Source organism: Lepidochelys olivacea (assembly GCF_965140295.1).
Source record: "Lepidochelys olivacea isolate rLepOli2 genome assembly, chromosome: 10".
Taxonomy (NCBI): Eukaryota; Metazoa; Chordata; order Testudines; family Cheloniidae; genus Lepidochelys; species Lepidochelys olivacea.
Window position 1 is genome coordinate 7751586 of NC_140420.1, and position 19460 is coordinate 7771045.

Sequence of the window (19460 nt, forward strand, 5' to 3'; positions counted from 1 at the left end):
ATTTGGGACGAGCATCAAATGCCCAGAAGAACAGCAACACGTCATGGGGCTCAGTGCAGGGGTAACAGGGTGAAAATGTTCTGGCCTGCGAGATACAGATGATCTAATGGTCCCATCTGGCCTTAACATTCTATGAGCCCCGACAGGGTCCCGCTAGCCTTCAGTCCAATACCAGAAAGGGCATTATCTGTTTGCTCCTGCATTCAAACGGGGGGACACCCAGAGCAGGGGCATTTAGAAGGACGCCCTGCCTAGGCGGGGCGCTAGCTATCCCGAGGGCCTAATCGTGTCAGGTGCAGTGCACCCTTTGCTCCAGCTGAGGGGGCTCGACACCTTGCAGGATACAACTGCGAGGCGCCCGGGGTTGGAAATCTGAGCCTGCCTCTCAGGCAGCCCCATGTGCACTGGAATTCCTTTCCTAGGATGGCCTCCGAAAGGGCTACACCTCGACTCCCCCTGCCAGTGACTGCAAAGAATGTGGTTAGACTTGTTTGGAGGATACGATCCTTATGTCTTATGGCAAGGCTCCCCCCCACCCAGCCCCAAACACAATCACAGCTGTGGGGTTGACATGCCCTCTCTGATCTGGGCAATCCTGGACTTTTGCTAACGGGAGGCGGATGTGTAGGGCTGGTGAGCGGGTGCGCACGTTCCAAATGGCCCTTTAGCCTAAGGAGAGGCTCTTACCACTTCAGCAGCCACCTTTATCGCCTCCTGTAGCCCATACAGCTTCCCTGCAACCAGGTAAACCCCAGCGGTCCATATAGCACAGGCTTCGTGAACCCAGTGCTCCTGCGTGTCTCCCACTGGCTCCTGAGACGGGGACTCGGCTTTGTTGCACTCGTGCCGTCTGGGCTTCTCTGCCGCCTCCTCTCCCTCTGTCCTCTCATCACAGCAGTAACAGCTTTGTAGTTTCCTAAACATCCCCCTGGAACTCGACCGGAGAGCGCTCTGTTTCGCTGAGTCAGCAGCACTGTCCAGCCTTGGCGGCTTCCCACTGATTGTACTCGTTGTACAATTATTATCTGTCGTTTTGAGCGTTCTCTCTGCCGGCGAAGGCACGGGAGCCTCTTCGCTCGGCCCCTCCACTTTAATCTTGTCTTTCAGCCTCGATTTCTTTTTCGGCAGGCAGTGCTCCGGGTAATACGGCCCGCAGAGATCCCCCAGGTCTTTGTAATTGGCTGGGTTCCGGCAGAGGCAGCAGACCAGACAGGCTGCGTTGAGGGCCTTGGACACCACTGGGCCCAGGTGCATTGCGGAAGATAAAGGCAGCGCCGCTTTGGGCTGCAGGGAGGCCCCGCCGGGAAGCAGGGCCTGGGCCGAGGACGAAGGCTGCTGCTCCTTGTGGAGCCTGGCCTCCTCCCCGGCTGAGTTGATGACGGTGCAGGTGGTGGTGAACTCGTTGCGCTTCTCCACCCGCACGTAGGGGGAGAAGGGCGGCGCTCGGCTGTCCGTCCGCAGCCGCTTGCACGAGATGTACTTGAGCCTGATTTCGGGCTCCGCGGGGTTAAGCAGTGGGGCCTGCTGCTGCCGCTTCGCCCTGCTTTTACACCTGGCGGCCACGTTCTTGGCCTTGCTGCGGGTGTGCCGTTTCCTTTGTCTCTTGGAGTAGCCATTGTAGCTGGAGTGGTTCGCTCGCTGCTTCTGCACCCGGGTTTGGGTCTGGGAGCTTCTCCCCTCGGGGGGTTCATTCTTGGCCAAGTCTTTGTCCTCGGTCTTCGGCTTCTTCCCGTCCCGTTGTCCGTCTTCCCCGTTCCCCAGCGCGTCCCCCGCGCCTGCCCGCTCTCTGGCCGTCAGAAGCAGAGCAGGGGCGAGATGCGCCCGCCTGTCCAAGGGGTTTTTGGCCACGCTGAAGGCTGCTGCTTTCCCTTTTCGGTTCCTCTTCTTGGGCAGCAGGCTGATGCTCTTCGCAGCCATGCTGCTGCCGTTGTGCTGCGCTGTCTCGGGAGATGAATAGGCCTCACCCTTGAAACAGTCAGAGGACAGTTTCTTACTGTTCATTAGTTTTCCTTTTAAGGGTCTGTTGTTCGAATTTCTGCATAATTGCTCTGCTACTGAAGCGGCAGGAGCCTTTTGTGCCATGCCCTGGTTTAATGGCCCCGCTTCTCCCACCGCTGGGGTTACACTTGCATTCTTTAAGGCCCGCTCCTTCTCCACGCCGGCAGGGCTCAGAGGATTACTGTGTGCAGTAGCGGCGGCCGTTTTGCATGCAAACTTCTTTAAATTCGGTGAGGTGATCTTCTGCACAATGGCCTCCAGCTTCAGGCCCCTGCCTTTCCTCGGGGGCAGCACTTTTGTCTTCATGGCCCCCTGAAATGCCGCCCGAGAGGTGATTTTAATACAGACATTGGGGGGTTCTTTAGCTGGAGGGGGCGTCAAGGCTGCTTCGCAGGAGCTCTTTGTGGGCAGTTTAGCTCTCGCCTTTTTGGTTGACGGCATCCTTTTAAAGAGATTGGGGGAGGCTTCGGGCTTCTCCTCTTTTGCGCTGCTGCTGCTGCTCCTTAAAACTAAATTTCTCTTTTTGGTAGGGATAGGGGACACGAAGGTGGATTTTCTCTTCAGCGAATGCAGCGGCCGCTCAGACAGTTTGCTGCCCGTTCCAGGCCCGGATTTGGAGAGTTTCATTCTTTTGCCCACCTTCCCTTCTTTGTGTGGCCCCCCTGGGGGTGTGATCTTGAAGGTGGGGGGTAGATGGTTGTTTGAAAGGAGCTTCTTGGGTGTTTTACAGTTTTTGAGCCTGACATCTGCAGTCCTCTTCTCCCTTCTCCTTTTTGTGTAGGCCTCCTGTGTCTTGGTCCTAGACCGCAGGATCATGGATCTCTGGTCCTTCACCTCTGCGTCTTGGGGCTCTAGGCCTTTAGCCTTTTGGCCAATAAAGTCCTCGTTCTGCACCAAGTTTGGGACCAGGAGAGAAGTGGGTTCACTGGGATTTTGAACAACTTTTGGGGCCGGTCTTCCAGTGCGTTTCCTGGCTTTGAAAGCAACTCTCTGCTTCATGCCACAAACTGGTTTCTTCCCTAACTTTTCTTGATGGGGCAACACCTTCAGTCCTTCCAGTGGGGCTGGCGTCCTGGGCTCACTCAAGGCAGTGAAAGAGCGGGTACACATCCGAGCTGGCAAGCCTTCAGTTGGAAACCTAGGAGTCTGGCCATGGGCATTTTTGCTTGTTGTTTCCATCTGGCCATCTGGCTCTACACGTGTGTTGGCCACCATGCCAGCTGCCTGGATGTCTTTGAACGGGCTTGGTACTGGTTTGCTGGATTCCTCTCCTTCTGACAACCTGGAATGGACCCTCTTGCTGCGAAGAGTCTTGCCCCTCGAGATCGACTCTGATTTTGCCAGCAAATTTTCTGGTAGTATTTGCTTCTTTACCTTAACGGACAAGGTCGTTTCGGTCTCTGTCTTCTCCTGGAGGACGCTTTCACCTACTGTTGTGTCCTCCTCAGGTTTTATGTGAGGCAGAGAAGATTCAAACCAACTTTTCACCTTGGTTTCAGTGCCAACTGCCGGGCCCAAGAGGATAACAGACTGTCCAGACAAACGAGAGGAGGGAGCTGAATCTTCTTTCTCCACTGTGCTTACAGTTTCTTCTGCTGATACCGGCACATCCTTGGAGGAGAGCACCGCAGCATTCTCAGGAGGTTTAGGTGGGGATGTATCGTAGATCACAGACTTCTGCTCTGAACTAGCCAGCTCACACAGAGATGAATATTCTTCTGGTTCCAAATCAGACTCCTTCAGATCTGGAGATGATATCATCGGGATTTCGCTGAAGTCCCCACCTGAACAGCAGTGCCTGGTATCCTCCAGCCACCTCTCACTATCTGCTTTGGTGGCCTCATCATACGTCAAAGTGTCTTCCTCCCCCATCTGCTGCTGGCTGAAGTCCTCGGCTTGTTCATTCTTGGCTGATTGTTCACCGTCACATATATCCATGCAGCAGACATTTTTTTTCTCTTTGCAAGACCCAGCCAATTTGCTGTGGAACAAACCCTTGGAAAGATCTGATGATTGTAGACATGGCCCAAGCTCCTTCCACCTCAGGCATGATTCACTGATGCTTTCATCTGGCCAGTCAAAATGCTCCATGGTGTTTTCGGAACCCACTGAGTTGGCCGTGGTGTTTGAATAGCAGCTGTAACTGGCGGCCTCAGAACTGGAAGTAGCAGCTGGGATACTGGGTTTGGAATTATACGCCAGGGAACTGGTGACTTTAAGAGCATTCTTTGTTTCAGTTGTTGTAAACTCCACTTGGGCATTCTCATAAACCTCTTCGCTGAAATCCTTACTGTTGTTTCCCCCAGAGGCTTTGTTTAATTTCAGGGGTTCGGTGTGTGTACCCGAGTCACCGTGGTTGGACCATGTGCTCTTAACCATTGAGTCCAGACCCGTTCTGTGATTTTCTACATGGAAGGGGGATTTTGCAGGGTCTTTGTTTAAAGTGGGGGAGTTGGCCCAGGCTTTGTCTGCCTTCTCGTTGATAGCGTCCTGTAGCACAATGATTTCGGAAGCCAGCTCCTCCTGAGACAGCGCACTCAGAAGCAGCCTTGGGCACTCCCTTTCATTGGTCATGTACTTGGTGAATGTTTCCAAGGGCAGGTTAGCATGAATACTCTGGAAAGAATCATCGGACTTCGTGGACATGTCGTCTGGAGAAGTCACTGAGCAGGTAGAGACCGACTCGGGCTTGGCCTTGGAGTTGCTGTTGACCCTTGCTGGACTGCGGCTTTGACTGCAATAAAGGAAATTTCTCTCTAGTTGATCTTCAGACCCGCTCAGATAATCGGCATCCTGAGCTTCAGCATGTACTGACTGAGGGGTGCTAAGGGGGTCCGATAGGGGGGTGCCTACCTGCTCGGCAGAATACGTGCTGCTCTCTGGACTACAGTGTTGGCCTTTGAGCTGTTCTGGGGTCCTAGGAGGGTTTTTGATGCCTTTTTTCTGGGGCACTGCTGATTTTGAAAGGAGAAGCTGCTGGACAGTGTTGGAAATATTCTCGACTTGCGAGGTGAGCGCAGTTAGACTTTGCAAACTGAGATCAGACAGGAGGTTTTCAGGGATCTTCTCCTTCTGCAAGTTTTTGCAGTTCCCAGACTGAGCATCTGGACTCGTCCCATCTGTTGGAGAAGGATTCAATAAAGGCATGAAATGGCTGTGGTCAGTGATGCCGGCAGCGAAAGACCCTGTGCTGAGAGATTGCTGGCTGTATTGGAAATTCTCCAGGTTTGGCATCAGAGGAGATGGAGTGGAGCTATAGGATGGAGACCTACCAACAGAACGAGCTGGAGAATGACTTGAGCTAGGACTAAATGTCTGGTAATATTGCTCTGGCGTCCTCACAGGAGCATCAGTCTGGCAATAGGTCTGGCCTGGCTGGTTATAATGTTGGTACTTTGCTAGGTTTTGATAGTGAAGTGTTTCCTGGGCATGATGCCTTCCTTGCAAGGGCGGCTGTTGTTGCTGCTGCTGCTGGTCGTAGCTAATTCGGTTTGCCTGATAGCCGTGCAGGTTCTGTACTCGCTGCCCAGATGCCAGGTTCGCAGCACCTCCAAGAGGCCGCTCGTGCTGTTGGCTGGAGGGCGCGATGCAGCTTTTATACGAATGAGCTGCCTGGCTCCCTCCTGGGACGGAGGAGTACGTCGAAGAGGCTGGGAACTGGGACTGGGAGTGCTGGGTGAAGTGGCCGGTCTGGGAAAAGGACATGGGTGAGGAGACGTCATTTTGGATCTTCTGCCTTTGCAGCTTGGGATATGTCAAGGCAGGCGGCTGCGGCTGCTGCGGCAGGTGCAAGGAATGAGTTCGGAACGGAAGCTGAGCCGTTTGCTCGTGGTACTGCCTGCTGCCGGCGGGAGCCGGGCTCTTTTTCATCAAGTTTTCCTCATACTTCGCCACTCCTCCAGCTAAGGATTGCTGCTGAGCTCCCCAGGTCTGCAGGCTCTCCTCCCCAGAATAGCGGGCCGGGTACGGGCTGTTCTCTTGGACTGCGTAATTCGAAAAGGCCGGCCGGCCTTGCAGCTGCTGGCCAGGCAATTGCTTATTTCCCCTGTGATATTTCTCCGCGGCGCTGTTCTCGTACCCTGGGTAAGGCAGCTGCTGCTGACTGTAGTACTCCTTCGCCACCAGCCTCTGACGCTCGCAGTTCGGCCCTGCCTGACTTTGATGCCTGTAATTCTCCAGGCGTGATGTGTCTTGTGAAGTCTGCTGGTAGTTCTGCTGGTTGCCATGGAAACCACACCTTTCTCGAAAGGACTGCATGGCTGGGGCTTGTTATCTGTGAAGAGAGAGAGAGCGAGAGAGAGGAGAGGATTCAAATGAAGCATTTTCTTTTACCTTGGGTTTGGGAAGGAGGGGTGGGGACATTATTTTGTTGTTTGTTTAAAAGCCGGTGCGAGACTTCGGAGATTTGTGCCTGTATTGCGGCTGTTGTTTTGCAATGCAGGCCTCCCGACTGTGCGCTACAGTCAAACCTCCCCTCCCTCCCCCCCGCCTTTAAAGGAAAACAAAACAACAACAAAACAAAAATCCCAATGACGATTCCTTTCCCCCCTTCTCTCTCCCTTACCAGCTGCAGTCTATTGACACCCTCTGGTTCAGGAACACTGAGCCCATCCTGCCAGCCCCAGCATCCCTGTGGGCTCAGATCTGCCAAGGACGGCAACCAATGCAGGCAGCGTCTGGATGGGGCTTGAATGGTGTGAGGTTGCTCAGTGTTTCACGCACCTGTTTTCCCATCCCTCTCTGCCCCTCGAGTGCTGGCAATCACTTAGCAAAACGATCCTCCCTCCTTTCCCCCCACACCCTCCCTTGGGATTTCAGGATCCTGTAATCCGGTTACAATGCCTCGTTTTTTTTAAAAATTATTAATCATTATTGTTGTGTTATTATTTGACCTATCAGCACTGAGGACAGAAACACAGGCTCTGCTATGGAAAGTCATTTCAACTTCCTGGTTCTGCTTCTCTGCCCCCCCCAATCAATAACCTCCTCAATTGGTGTGATACCATCTGGAATCTGTCTGCCCCTTGAAGCAGACGTCTATCAGAAGAGCAGTGAGGCACAGCCATCATAAAACGTCCCTGGTTCCTATCCCCAATTCTGTTAGGAAAGGGGCAGTACCTGCCTCATGTCTTCCATCTTCTACGTAGATAAACAGATAACGTGTGGTGAACAAGACAATGCATGCTAACGAAAGGGTAAAGGTATGTCCGCGTGGACATTAAGGGCTCGATCCTGTGAGGTGCACAGAGGGGGTGTAGCAAGGAGCAGGCCCCACCAGCTTCTTTCTAGCTTGCTTTCACTGGAGGGGCCCGGGGTGAGGATTTACTGCTGGCTCATCTGCACCTTGCGCAGCACCAGAGAAAACCGAATAGCGCGAGTGGTGCGTGAAATCCCCTTGGTAAGGGATACCGCTGCCTCTCCCACCCCAAACCACCCTCACAGCTTCCTCTATTGCTCTATCCCCCTGTCGCTGGGGCCAGGCGCAGGTATATTCCCACACTGGAAATCACACGATCTATCCACATTAGAGAAGGGTTCTGGTCATGCAGGTTTCCTTCTGACTCCTTCCAGGGGGAGCTAATAAAGGCAGTGGGATGTGACCAGAGAGGTCCCTCTAAGGGGATGCGGTCACAGCACAGTTAACCCAGGCTCTTACCTGGGGTTTTAGCCCCAACCCCCTACCATCCACACACCATCTGACCTGGGTTTCAAGGTGCTTTAAAGCCGGGCTGCCTGACGTGGCTGGAGGTACAGGGGAGAGCGCAGGCTCTGGTTTAACTCGGGCTGAAACACACCCACTTTGCAGCGAGGATGTATGCGAGAGCTTGATAGTCCTCCAATGCCTTCCCACAATTCCCCTCCAAGGAGGGGACCAGTTCTCCCACAACTGACGGCATGGATTGGGAAAGAATCCTGGAGTGTCTCAGCACAAAGAACCGGGGATGCGCCCCAGACACACACACACGGGCAAGTGCAGAAAAGGAGCAGGGGACGCTCACACCACCCAGGCTAGAAGAACCCGGGCCAATTACCTGAGCTAACTGCGCTGTAAAGACGTTTCCTACAACAGGTGAGAAAGGCCTGCAGATCGAGCTCTGTCCCCAGAGATGAGAGGAGGAGGAGACGGAAAGAATGAGGAATGCCTTAGCTGTGTGAAAATGGGGAGTCCTCCACGTGAGTTAGAAGGGTTGGTCTGACTCCCCTGGGAAGCACAAAAGGGAGGAGACACCTGGGGGCGACCCACTTGATTGCTCTAACAGTGAGGCAGCATCCCCATTCTTGTTGATTGACTGGCCCTAAACACAAGCACCGTGAATGCTTGTGGGGGGCCCATATCCTGGCCAGCCAGCCTGCTTTCCCCACCAGGAGTGGTGACAGAAGGGGCCAGTGCCCCATCCTAGGAGCTGGGGTGGGGCACACCGAAAGGCCAGCCCAAGTTGCTCTTCATACCGCTCCCATTCTCTGAGGAGCACTCTCTCTCTCTCCCTTCTGTCCTCTCTCTGTGTTTATTAAGGAAATGACTTTAACACAGGGAACGGCCTCTCGCCCGAGTTCCCCACTTCGATTCCGGCTCTGGTTGGTGCATCTAACACATTACACCAGACACCTGCTGAGAGAGTCAAACCAGAGCTGTGCTCAGAGGCGGGATTTTTTTCTCTCTCTGTTTTTTGACACGGGTGTCTCTCTCTCGGTGCAGATCTGAGCCGTCATCTGCTCATTTCTCTAAAGACTTCATGCTGGCTGTTAAAAACAAACCACCCCCACACCGACCCACACGCACCCCCCCAACACATAAAAACACGCATTAAAACATGTGCATGCATGCACCCCCCCACATGCAGTCAGACATGCATGCATGCACCCAGGCACACAATTTCATTCCAGTCTCATAACAACCGCAGATACAAATCCCCATCACAACGGCCCCTGCAGCACGTAGCCCATGAAACAAGGTTACCCCCTCCCCTTTGCACCTTCTCCAGCACGACCATAAAATCCCCACATTCCGTGCGGCCCCATCCAGGGAAGGTTGCGCCCCCCTCGTTCCGTTGCATCGGGCGGCATATTTACGAGGCCAGAATGTGCAAAACTCTGCTTAGGTCTAAATGAAGCTGCCTGCACCTTTGTCTGTTGAGCCTTGTCTATCTGCACAAATTACATTTCTGCTTTTATTAGTCCCAGATTGCTCTCATTTCCTGCTGAGTGTCCTGTGGATATCATTAACATTTCAGCACCTTTTATTTATTTATTTTGAAAACCAAAGCCTCTGAAAGACATGACCAAAAAACGCTATTAAAAGCTACTAAGAAAGGTGGCATTGCTAATTTCCCCTTGCCGTCACCCTTCCCCAGCACCCTGTTATTCCACTCCCCCTCCCACTGAATGGAATGCTGGCTCCGCTTAATTGAGCTCTTCTGTATTACAGCTGGATTTCCCAATGTGCACAAGCAGCTGGATGCGGTTAAAGCATATATCTCGGAGAAAAGACAATTCGATTAAAATACTGTGACCCTTGTGCTAAAGTCACCGGACGCAGAAATCGTGGCTTAACATTCCCCTGTCCCACCAAAGGGGCTGGGGGGAAGGAATCGGGGAACAAAAGAACACAAATGAAAGAGAGGCCCTGGGGACACGAGGGGCAGGGAGAAAACGAAAGGGTGGAAAGGGCCCAAAAGCTACACAAGGAAGTCGGTTTGAAAAATGAAAGCAGCTTGAAAAAACACTGGGCTGTTGCTTTAATGGAAGGCTCCTTCCTTTCTCTTTGATTATTAATTATTATTACTTTTCCAAAGAGCCCAGGCAATGCCAGGCTGAGATAATGACACCGTTTGGCTGTGGGGGAAAGAGGGACGTGACATTAGCACAGAGAGAGGGGAATGAACCGGGGGAGATGGTGAGGGAAGGATCCAATTAGAATCAAAGTGGGTTTGGGTCACGGTGACATTTCCACTGAACCGATCCTCCGCTGGAAATGCACCAGGCTGCATGAGGACTCTCGTGTGAGGGATGCTACCTCTCTGGATTTGTCCCTTACCCACCAACCTCCAAAAGCAATAGTCTGTGAAGCCCCTGGAGCCAGCGAGGAAAGAGAAGGCCTGAAGCAGCCTAGCAGTGGGAACTGATTAGCAATGGGGAGAATGTACGACAGCAGCCACCTCCCGACAATAGCTCCTCCAACAATTGATGGCCCTGACTATCTGTGCTTCCCAGACTATAGGCTCCCCTCTCCCAGCCCCACACATTGGCCAACACTGAGCATTAAGGGCCCAATGTATCTCTGATGTAACTCCTTGGATTTCCAGGGGGACCCCTAATTCCGCTGATACTCACACCGTAGTATTAGGCCCTGTTTGGATTATGCAACGCCTTGGTGGCACAACTGGGTTGAAACCCGCTTTGGTTCCGCAGTGTAGACAGGGCCGAGTTTTGCTACAGATGCTAAGCTAAAACCTGGCTTTCAAAACCTGGTTATAAACTCACCTGGGCCCATCCACTCCGGCTGTGCAAACCACACGATCATGCAGGTCAGCCACATAGCCAAAGTCAGCGAAGCGCGGTTGTTTAGCCTGTTAGCCAGGCCCTTCAAGACAGTGCAGCAGCATGCAGCATTCCAGGTCAGCGTGCCCTGCTGCATAACAGCCGGGGAGAGGGTTGTGTCAGGGTGACACAAATACCCTACGGCTTCATGCCATAAAGCGTCTTCCCTCACTCTCCCCTGGACTGAAAGAATCCGAATGCAGAGATAAGCAACAGCAGGGGGGAGAGGCGGATTCAGAGTTATGGGCAAGGGAGAAAGCTGCTTTCAGAGCAGACCTGAAAAGCGAAAGAGTCAATGAGGCCAAGATGATAAAAGGGGGCTGTTGCAGAGACTGTGCGAGGGGACAGGGAGGAGGCTGTGATGTACACTGGCTACAGCAAAACCACAGAGGGTTTTAAAAACAAGGCCGATGAGCTGGTTCAGGTCAATGGGACTTTCGCCCCCACTTCAGCAGGAGCAGGATTTAGCCCAAGGGAAGCAAGGCAAATAAAATCAACAGAAGCCATGGGCCAAAGCTGTGGGTGGATTTCCTCCTGAGTACATCTTAGGGGGAGCCCATCAGCACAAGGAAAACACCCACACAACCCAGGCTATTCCCCCTGGATCCTCTGCTAGGCTTGTTACACACAAGGCTGCATTCTGCTCTCTGTTACCTGGGACAAATCCAGAATTCCTCCCCCCATGCCCAATTCTGCTCCCAGTGAGTCCGGTGTAAATCCAGAGGAGCTCTGTTTGAATGAGTTCAGTGCTCGAGATTTATGCAGTACTGAGCACAGAGTTTGGCCCGTTTCCTTTGCTCCCACGTGCTGGGGATCCTGACCTGGGACACTCTGGATCAGATCCATTCCCACAGTCTGCGCTGGCTCCGGTGCGTCAGACATTCCATCCCCCGGCACCTCAGCCCCCACGGCTCCAGAGCAGCGAGACCTTGGCAGTAGGCAGTTGCCATGGGGACAACCTCTTATCTGACCAGTGGTTCGGACAATCACACTGTGCAGTGCAGGAGATGCTATTCAGCTGCCTAGAGCCCCTCCCCCACACCGACTCACAACTCTGACCCGTGGGACTCTCACAGAGGGAGATCCCCCAGAAAGTAGATTTCACAGCCAGGGGAAAACCGCGATCACTGTGGAGGGGAACATTATTTGCCCGTGATTTTTACCCGACTCCTCTGAAAAGAAGTCAGTGGAGATGAAAATGCTGGAAAAACCTTTGCAGAAATCTATGTTGTTAAAAATAATATATAAATGTTGCTTTCCTGGAATGATCTCAGAGACCAAAAGTGCATCAATAACGTACAAAAGCTTTGCCCTTCACAACCCCTCTGAGACAGGGGAATGTTGTTACCTCCCATTTTACAGGTGGGGAAACTGAGGCACATATTAGGCCCTGGAGGGGATGTAGGTAGCTTCCTGCAACACTCACCAGCAAGCCCCTTTGATGAGGCCATCTTTCCTCAGCTGCAAGGAGGGATGGTGTGGCAGGGGAGCTTTTGAGGGCAACGCTCACAGAGTAAGCTGGGAAGGATGTTGCAATGGGCAGATACTGGAGGACATGGCTGGAGAACAGAGCCTGTGAAAGTAGCTCTGCTTCATCTTGGAAGGGGTAAGGGAGAGGGGAGAGAGTCAGCTGCTCTAGCAACAATCCCGCTGAAAAAAGGAGATCCATAAATACAATCCGTTTACTACAGCGGCGGACCCTACAGAAACTGTTTTAACACCGTGAGTCTTACAGACGTTGAAAATGATTACTTGTGCCTCAGAGCTCCTGTACATCTCCCTGTTCTGCCCCGGTCAGATGGCGTCTGCGCTTGTTGGATTGGTCCCAGTCTCTCTCTTTAGAGAGTTGCGTGCAAGGGCAGCTGAATATTCCTGCTCATGAATATTAAGGAGCAGGCAAGACTGGCATGATAAGCAGTGAGGAGGGGAACTCCTCATGTCCACCTGAAGCACCAGTGCCCTGCGTAAGCTGACCAAGAGTGACCCTCAGTGCCCCAGTTAAGACGTGATTTTATTCTTCATGTTAGCTCAAATCAAGGCCTTGCCCTTCCACAGGCTGGCCATCCTGTTACAAAGAGCTACCTGGAGAGACTACATGACTGACACACGGATATAGGAGCCCTATGGAGTCCCCATTGTCATTCTGGAGAACAAACTCCTGGCAGTGTGTATCTCTTCTCTGTGGCCGCTGGAAAGAGAGACCTGGAGACAAGCTTCGGTCAGATCACATGTGAAATGCGTTTACTGTACTCCCTCGCTCTCTTTTACCCCCCAAACTGTGCACACAAATTCAGCACTGCTAATGATCCCTGGTCAGGAGGGCTGGCCCAGCAAGCAGAAGGAGCAGAGTTGCAGGTGCTTTTAGGATGGGTTGTCACAGCTTTGCACGGGCTCAGGACTGGGACAGCTGGCCATGCCTCAGGTCGGGCTTGAAGTGCATGGTGGGCAGGCCTGTGCGGGAGTGTCTGGCTGCATCTGCGGAGCACTGGCAAAGCTGTTTGGGAGAAGAGGGGAAACATGCACAGGACTTGCTCCCCAGCCAGCCGTCCCCCGAACAAACATTAAACAGGAATTCACTTTCCTCGCTCCCACCCCACAGAAGGAGGCAGATGAAGGGTCTGATCCTACGAAGCACTGCCATCAGCAGGACTGGAGGGTGCTCAGCCCCACCCAAGAGAGGCAGAGCAGCCTGCAGGATTGGTTCTGAAATGCAGTTCCCAGCATCCCTGCTACCCACGACAGAGCCAGCCCCTCCTTCCCTTCCAAGAGGTCTCTTACGTCCCCTTGCTAGCAGATTCCCAGCCTGTGCTGTAAGGTTGGACTTAGCCAGCCTAGGTCTGTCTCTTCTCAGCAGGTGCAGCTTTGACACAGCTCCCTTCCCTCACCTCTTTCCCTCGGGTCAGATGCTCTGTCTCTCCTTGTGGCCTGGCTAGCGTGGCACTTAACAGATGCTCCAGCCTGATGCAGGCTGGCCTCAAGTCAAGCTGTCTACAGCAGCAAGGTTTAACATTCTCTCCCGGGCTGACTCCTAGGGGCCCCTCCACCTTCAGGCTCCCAGGTGCTCCCCCTTGGAGACTGCTCAATGCCCTATTCTCCAGGATCCCAGCTTTCAATTAAGAAGAAGTTTCTAGCCCAGCCCCGTGATCACAATCACAAAGGAAATCAATAGGCGGCTGTCTCATTGAGTCTGCAGCCAGACAGACTGAAACAATAGCACTGAGGAGAGGTGGGAACGGCCTCTCAGCTTAACCTCCACAGCCTAGTTCAGACTGTTGAACCAGCAGACCCAGCTTGCCAGGGTTGTGACTGAGTGTATGTCTACACTGAAAAAATAAACCAAAAAAACCCCACCGTGACACTGAGTCTCAGAGCCTGGGTCAATTGACTTGGGTTCATGGGGCCCGGGCTATGGGGCTAAGAACAGCTGTGTAGACATTCCCACTCAGGTGGAGTCTGGCAAGGGAGGAGGGTCTCAGAGCCGAGTGGGGACGCCTACAAGTGGGGAGGCTATTTTTAGCCCGGCAGCCTCTGCCCCAGTGAGCCCGGCTCTGAGACAGGGCGCCACAGGTTTTTCTTTGCAGTGTAGACATACCCAGAAAGCCCATCCAAACAACAACCCCCATGCACCAGCCGTGCACACCCAGGAGTGGTTCCAGGCCACAGCCCACTCCTGCGGAAGGGGATATTTTCTGAGGGCACAGAGCGAATCACCGGCAGGGGGCATTCGTTTGTCAGAAAAGCAATAGGAAAGCAGTTCTGATGAGCATGAGAAGTAGAGGTGGGACCCAGCATATTAGACCCAGCAGCACTGGCCGGCTCCAAAGGGAAATGAGGAGTACTCTTTGGCAAGAATGGTGCACAGGAAGGGAAAGGAGAAAAGCAGGGGCTCCACGGAGGAGCCCCTTAGGCAGAGGAAAAGCTCCAGGTACTGCCCACTACCACCTTTTCATGCAGGTGACAAACAAATGCCGGCGAATGGCAACTTGCTATTTTGGAGGGGCACTTTCTGGAGGGTCCCCACACATTTTCCTGCTGAGTAGGAGATTCCACTCCAACGCCCCTCCAGAGATCAGAGGCACGCTTACCTGTTTGTCAAATATGACACACGAGTGCTGTTGGTCAGCGGGCTAGACATTCCCCACAAGAGAACAATGAACCCCTCCTCTCTCTCTCTCTCTCTCTCTCTCTCTGAGGATCTCAAAGCACTTTACACCACTCCATGACTTATGTCTCACAGCCCTTCCCCCAGCGAGAATGTCAGGCTTGTCCCCATTTTACAGAGGGGAAAATGGAGGCACAGTGCGGGGTCAGGGACACTCCCGAGATCCTACAGTCCTATTTTCTAACTAAAAGACCTATTTATACAGCCTGCTGCCCCCCTGTAACTTCACTTCAGTTTTCACCTCTCCATTTTGGAGGGGGATAAGAACATGAACTAGAATTAAAACACCCACTTGATGCAGGGTTGGAAACGTGAAGGATGAAAGTCAATCACTAGTCAAATACACTACAATCCTTCACTTCCTTTCACAGTGACACACCACTTGTCATCAGCAACACCCTTGCGAGTGGTCCACAGCTGACCCCTCTCTTATGCTAGGAAAGAGAGGTGGGTCCAGAACTTGGGCTGGAAGAGGGGGTCAAGTGCTCCACAGATGGAAAAGGTCAGAGAGCCTCAGCCGTTCCCAGCAGGCGACCTGCTTAATTCAACGCCCATCTCAAGAGAAACACTGCATACTCTGTGCATACCAGGCCCTTCAAGTGCCCCAGACAAGGGGTTTAGGCTGTCGGGCCGGCCAAGCGAGCTGGAGCCATGTGGTGGCGTTGAGGTGTCACAACACAGCTGTGCAGACGCTCGGGGCAGTGAACGCCAGCTGCTCAGAGGCACTGAGCCTTCGGCCGCCGTTTGTGATGGTTTTCTGATGCCCGCTCGGGGGGAAGACAAAGGCACAGAACTCTGCAGACGAAGGCCCTGATCCAAAGCCCTCTGAAGCCAGGGGAACTCTCTGCACGGACGTCAGCATGCTGAATGAGAGAACGGAGGCTCAGGGACTTCAGACTCCGACGTCACTCTCTCTGCTCCGGGGAGGGGCGGCTACCAGGAACGGCACACGTTTCCACTGACAATGCCGCCAGCTCCTTTGGACGTTGTCACTCACCCCTCCAGCCACTGCAGTCCTGGGCTGCTCCAATCCTCTGCCAGCTCCCTGCCCCCCTCCAAGCCTGTCTCCTGCTTCCAATTCTCTAAGGGTCTGGTCCTGAGAGAGGCCGAGCGCCTGCAGCTTCCACTGACGTGGGAGTGCTCAGCTCCCCGTAGGCCCAGGCCCTCGCTGCTACCCCGCAGCTGCTCCAGCCTGTTCTCTCAGTCTCTGGTTGCGCGCTCTTCGGGTGATGTGACATCAGCTAGGTCTTGCAAACTAAAAATAACCAGTGCTGTTGCGTGGTAATAATCTGGGGAAAGCACTGTCATCACCACTCCCTGACTGCTCCAAAGCCCCCATCCCCAGAGCTCTCCAGATGGAGCGTTACAAAATGCAGCCCCCTTGCTAAGCAGCCACCCTGGGATGCCAGCTGTCAAGGCACCTAGGCAGCAGGCTGCTGACCATCAAGCCTAGATCCTGGGTCTGCCCACCCTATGCCAGGGTAGCAGGGTCTGCCCACTCCCCCCCCACTCTAGCCCCACTGGGGAGAGAGCAGCAGCAGAGGGGGGCAGGTTTCCCATTGCAGCCCGATCATCCTTTGCACGGGGAGCTGTGAAAGCGCCTGGCAGCCCAGGAGCTGCAGGCTGGAGATGCCCCGAACCACACTCTGGCAGGCTGCCACACCGCAAACTGCTGCGCGTAATTTGATTATTAAGGCTGGAGGAGAGAGGGGGGTCGGGGGAGATCAGAAATTGCCCAGCCCCCGCCGGCCGTCGGGCTATACTGCGCCGTGCTAAGGCGGGGGCCCTGCTCCAGCTGGCAGAGGACAAAGCTAATTGCGCAGCCTCTCTCCGCTCGTGGGCACTGAAATGAAGCCGGCCCTGCGCCCAGTAATTAGGCTGCGACGCAGGGATGAAGTCTGTTATCAGCCTCCGAGTGAGGGCTGCGCTGTGACACCCCCCCCCCCAGCTGTGTGTACCCCCTGGGTGGGAGATCTGGGCGGATGGGTGCTTCCATCCCCAGGGGGTGGCTTGTGTGTGTGTGTGGTGGGGGGGGGCCTCCTGGCACCCATGGGGTTCAGGCACCCGTGGCTGGAATCTGAGCGTGGGGGAGGTGGCAGCCAGGCGGCTGCTTGCGACAGCTGTTCCCTTGGCGTGCTAGACAGGCAGCATGCCCTGAGCTGCCGGTGGGGAGTGGCAGGAAATCCGCAGGACTCCCCCGGGGCCAGGTAAAACTTCCCGGGGCTCATTTCTGCTCTTCACAGCCCGCCCGCCCTCTCATCTTGCCTCTGCATCGGCACCCAAAGCCCCTCTCCCTGCCTGGGGTAGCCTGGTGCAAGGTCACCCAGCAATCTCGCCATTGCAGGGACACAGGGTGGGAGAGGAGCAAGGCAGCCCCAGACTCCTGCCTCCCCCCATCAGTATTAATTAGAGCAGAGGGGGAAGGATTCTTAAGCCACCATCAACAAGCCACAGCAACCTAGCCCCTTGGCTCCGTGGGCATGCACAGGGACCCGGGGAAGGGGGGGGAGGCGGCTGGGCTAAGGGGACCCCCTCCCCCCAGTGGGGAGGAGGCAAGAGAAAGCAGCTCTCCTCCCCAGCCTCCATCATTCATCTTCCCCGATTCCCTGCTGTACACTCCCTCGGAAATCAGCCGAGTGAAGCAGCTGTTCCTTGCACACTTCACTTGACCACAGATGATGATAAATGAGGCTGGGGCTGTGCCGAGAATGGGCGCGTGGGGGAGGGGGGACTCGCCGCGGCCACTTGCAGCCCCCCTCGCTCCCTCCCACGCGCGCTCCCCCCAGCTAGCGGGGGATGCCCCTAGGCAGGTTCCTCCTAGTTCAGCAAAGGGCGCGGCGTGAGGGGCTGGAGCCTGCCCCACACGACACCGATGGCACCGGCTGCAAGCCAGCGGCAACACCGAGCCCCGGCGTGCTCCGGGAACCGTGGCGCGAGGGGATCGCCCGGGGCTCGGCCCTGCAGGGCGCAGCGGTGCCGCCTGCAAGGTGCCCTGTGAGGCGACCATACTGGCTCCAGCCCAGCGGTCCATCTAGCTCCGTCGCCTGGCTCTGACCATGCCAGAGCCCTGTGCCTGGGAGCTCCGCACATGGGGCTCCATTGTGCATCACTGCAGGCAGGCAGAGCTACTGCTCTGTCCCCTCCCTCCAGCTCCTCCTCCTCCTCCTCCAGGCTCCACCTTTGAAGCCCCCCCCTTCCCACCCTCTTAAAGGCTCTGGGTCGAGCCTCCCCTCCCCGAAAGCGCTAATGCCTGGGTCCCCGCTGAGCCCCTCCTCCCCCTTGCATGCATGCCCCTACCCTTGTTACCTATTAACAATTGTAAATAATGGATCTCTTTCCTCCAGCCGCCTGCAACCAGGAGAGGTGGCGGCGGGGCAGATGGAGATTGCTGAAGGGTGCTAATGATCAGGTGGCACTCGGCGGTGGCATGCAGGGCTCTTGGGGCGCTCAACCTCCTAGTTAGCAGCAGGGCTGGCGCTCTCCCCGGGGGGCTTTGCTGCTGTCAGGTTTTTTAATGCTGGAAGCAGTGCTCTGAATTCAAGAGGGAGGCCTGGGAATGCTCAGTAACTTCCCGGCCAGACAATGCCTCCTCCCTTCCCCACTGGGGCATCTTCCTTCCTTTGATGTAATACATTATGCTGTCCACTGCAGCTTCTGCCCACTTCCTGGGTCTAGCTAGTCCTAGAGGCTTGTTGCTCTTGGCATTTATGTTCACACTCATCCCTGTACTCATGTTGAAACCTCAGCATAGCTCCCCCTTACTCCCTCCCTTTGGTCCCCAGCCTGGAGACTCCACTCCTCCCAATCTAGGAATTTCAAAAGAAAACACGGGCTGGGAATATGGATAATGACTCAACGTTTCTTCCTACCACCCAGGATCTGACCCTCCTCTTGCAGGCACCGCTAATGCACCACTGACTTACACCAGACTCCAGCCCCACGTCCGTTTGAATCAGAGCGTTCTCACTCTTTTGCTTTTGGAGAACGGCTCAGTTGCTGGCTGTGGGTTTTTTTTCCCCTAACGCAGCTCTGGTGCATTCAGTCTCACACCAGATGTGGAGGAGAAATAGCCTGGGTGTATTAATCCCTGTAACTTCCCCTCCCTCCTTCTGTTTTTGATTCTTTCTTCCTTAATTTTTGCTTTCAATTCTCTACCCTTCCCAAGCAACTTTTAAAAAACAAAACAAAACAACCGGCAGCCCTTAATTATGTCACAGGTCAAAAGGGCAAAGGTCCGTCCTTTTCACCTCCTCTCCAGGCCAAAATAGCCAATGGAATTACAAACCAGTGTGGGGAGGCATGTTACGCTGAACTCCAGCCATGAGACTATTGGGAAGATCCTGGGTTCTAAAACCCTGAGCAAGTCTCCTGACTCCCCAGTGCTTCAGTGAAATGCCAGCTGGCAAGCTCAGTTCAAAAAAAGCCAGGAACCTCTCTGCAAACCAGATGCTCAACCTGAGCTGAGCATTCCCAGGCAAGAGATTGGTACAGCAGGGAAGGATGCACTGTCGCAGAATGCATAGCCCAGACTTAATATGTAGGGAGGAAGAACTCTTGTTTATTACTTCTCCCACCAATCCCCCTTCCCCTGGATTGACATCAACCTTGAGAGGCTTGCAGGGGAACGGCAAACAAGCCGATCGTTATGCAGAAAATGGGACTAAGGTTAACAAGGGACTTGGCACTTCAGCATCTGCACCTAAATCTTTTCAGCGCTCTGCCTGAAGCTTGTGACGCAGGCAGACAAAAGCAAGGACAGCTG

The 19460-nt window shown here is 54.3% G+C and overlaps 1 protein-coding gene across 3 annotated transcripts in view; it reads right to left on the reverse strand.

Annotated features, from left to right (window-relative positions):
- The window catches only part of RAI1 (retinoic acid induced 1), a 133719-nt gene that overhangs the window by 8091 nt on the left and 106168 nt on the right, over nucleotides 1–19460 (reverse strand). For 2 of the 3 annotated variants that reach the window (XR_014713352.1, XM_084641524.1), the window contains exon 3: nucleotides 688–6271. Coding sequence is in view for 2 of the 3 variants with exons in the window: in XM_084641524.1 (XP_084497650.1) it covers nucleotides 688–6255 (5568 nt within the window). In the remaining variant the exon portion in view is untranslated. Of the gene's footprint in view, nucleotides 1–687; nucleotides 6272–10479; nucleotides 10612–19460 lie in introns of those variants that run through there. The other variant, XM_084641525.1, reaches the window with a different exon arrangement.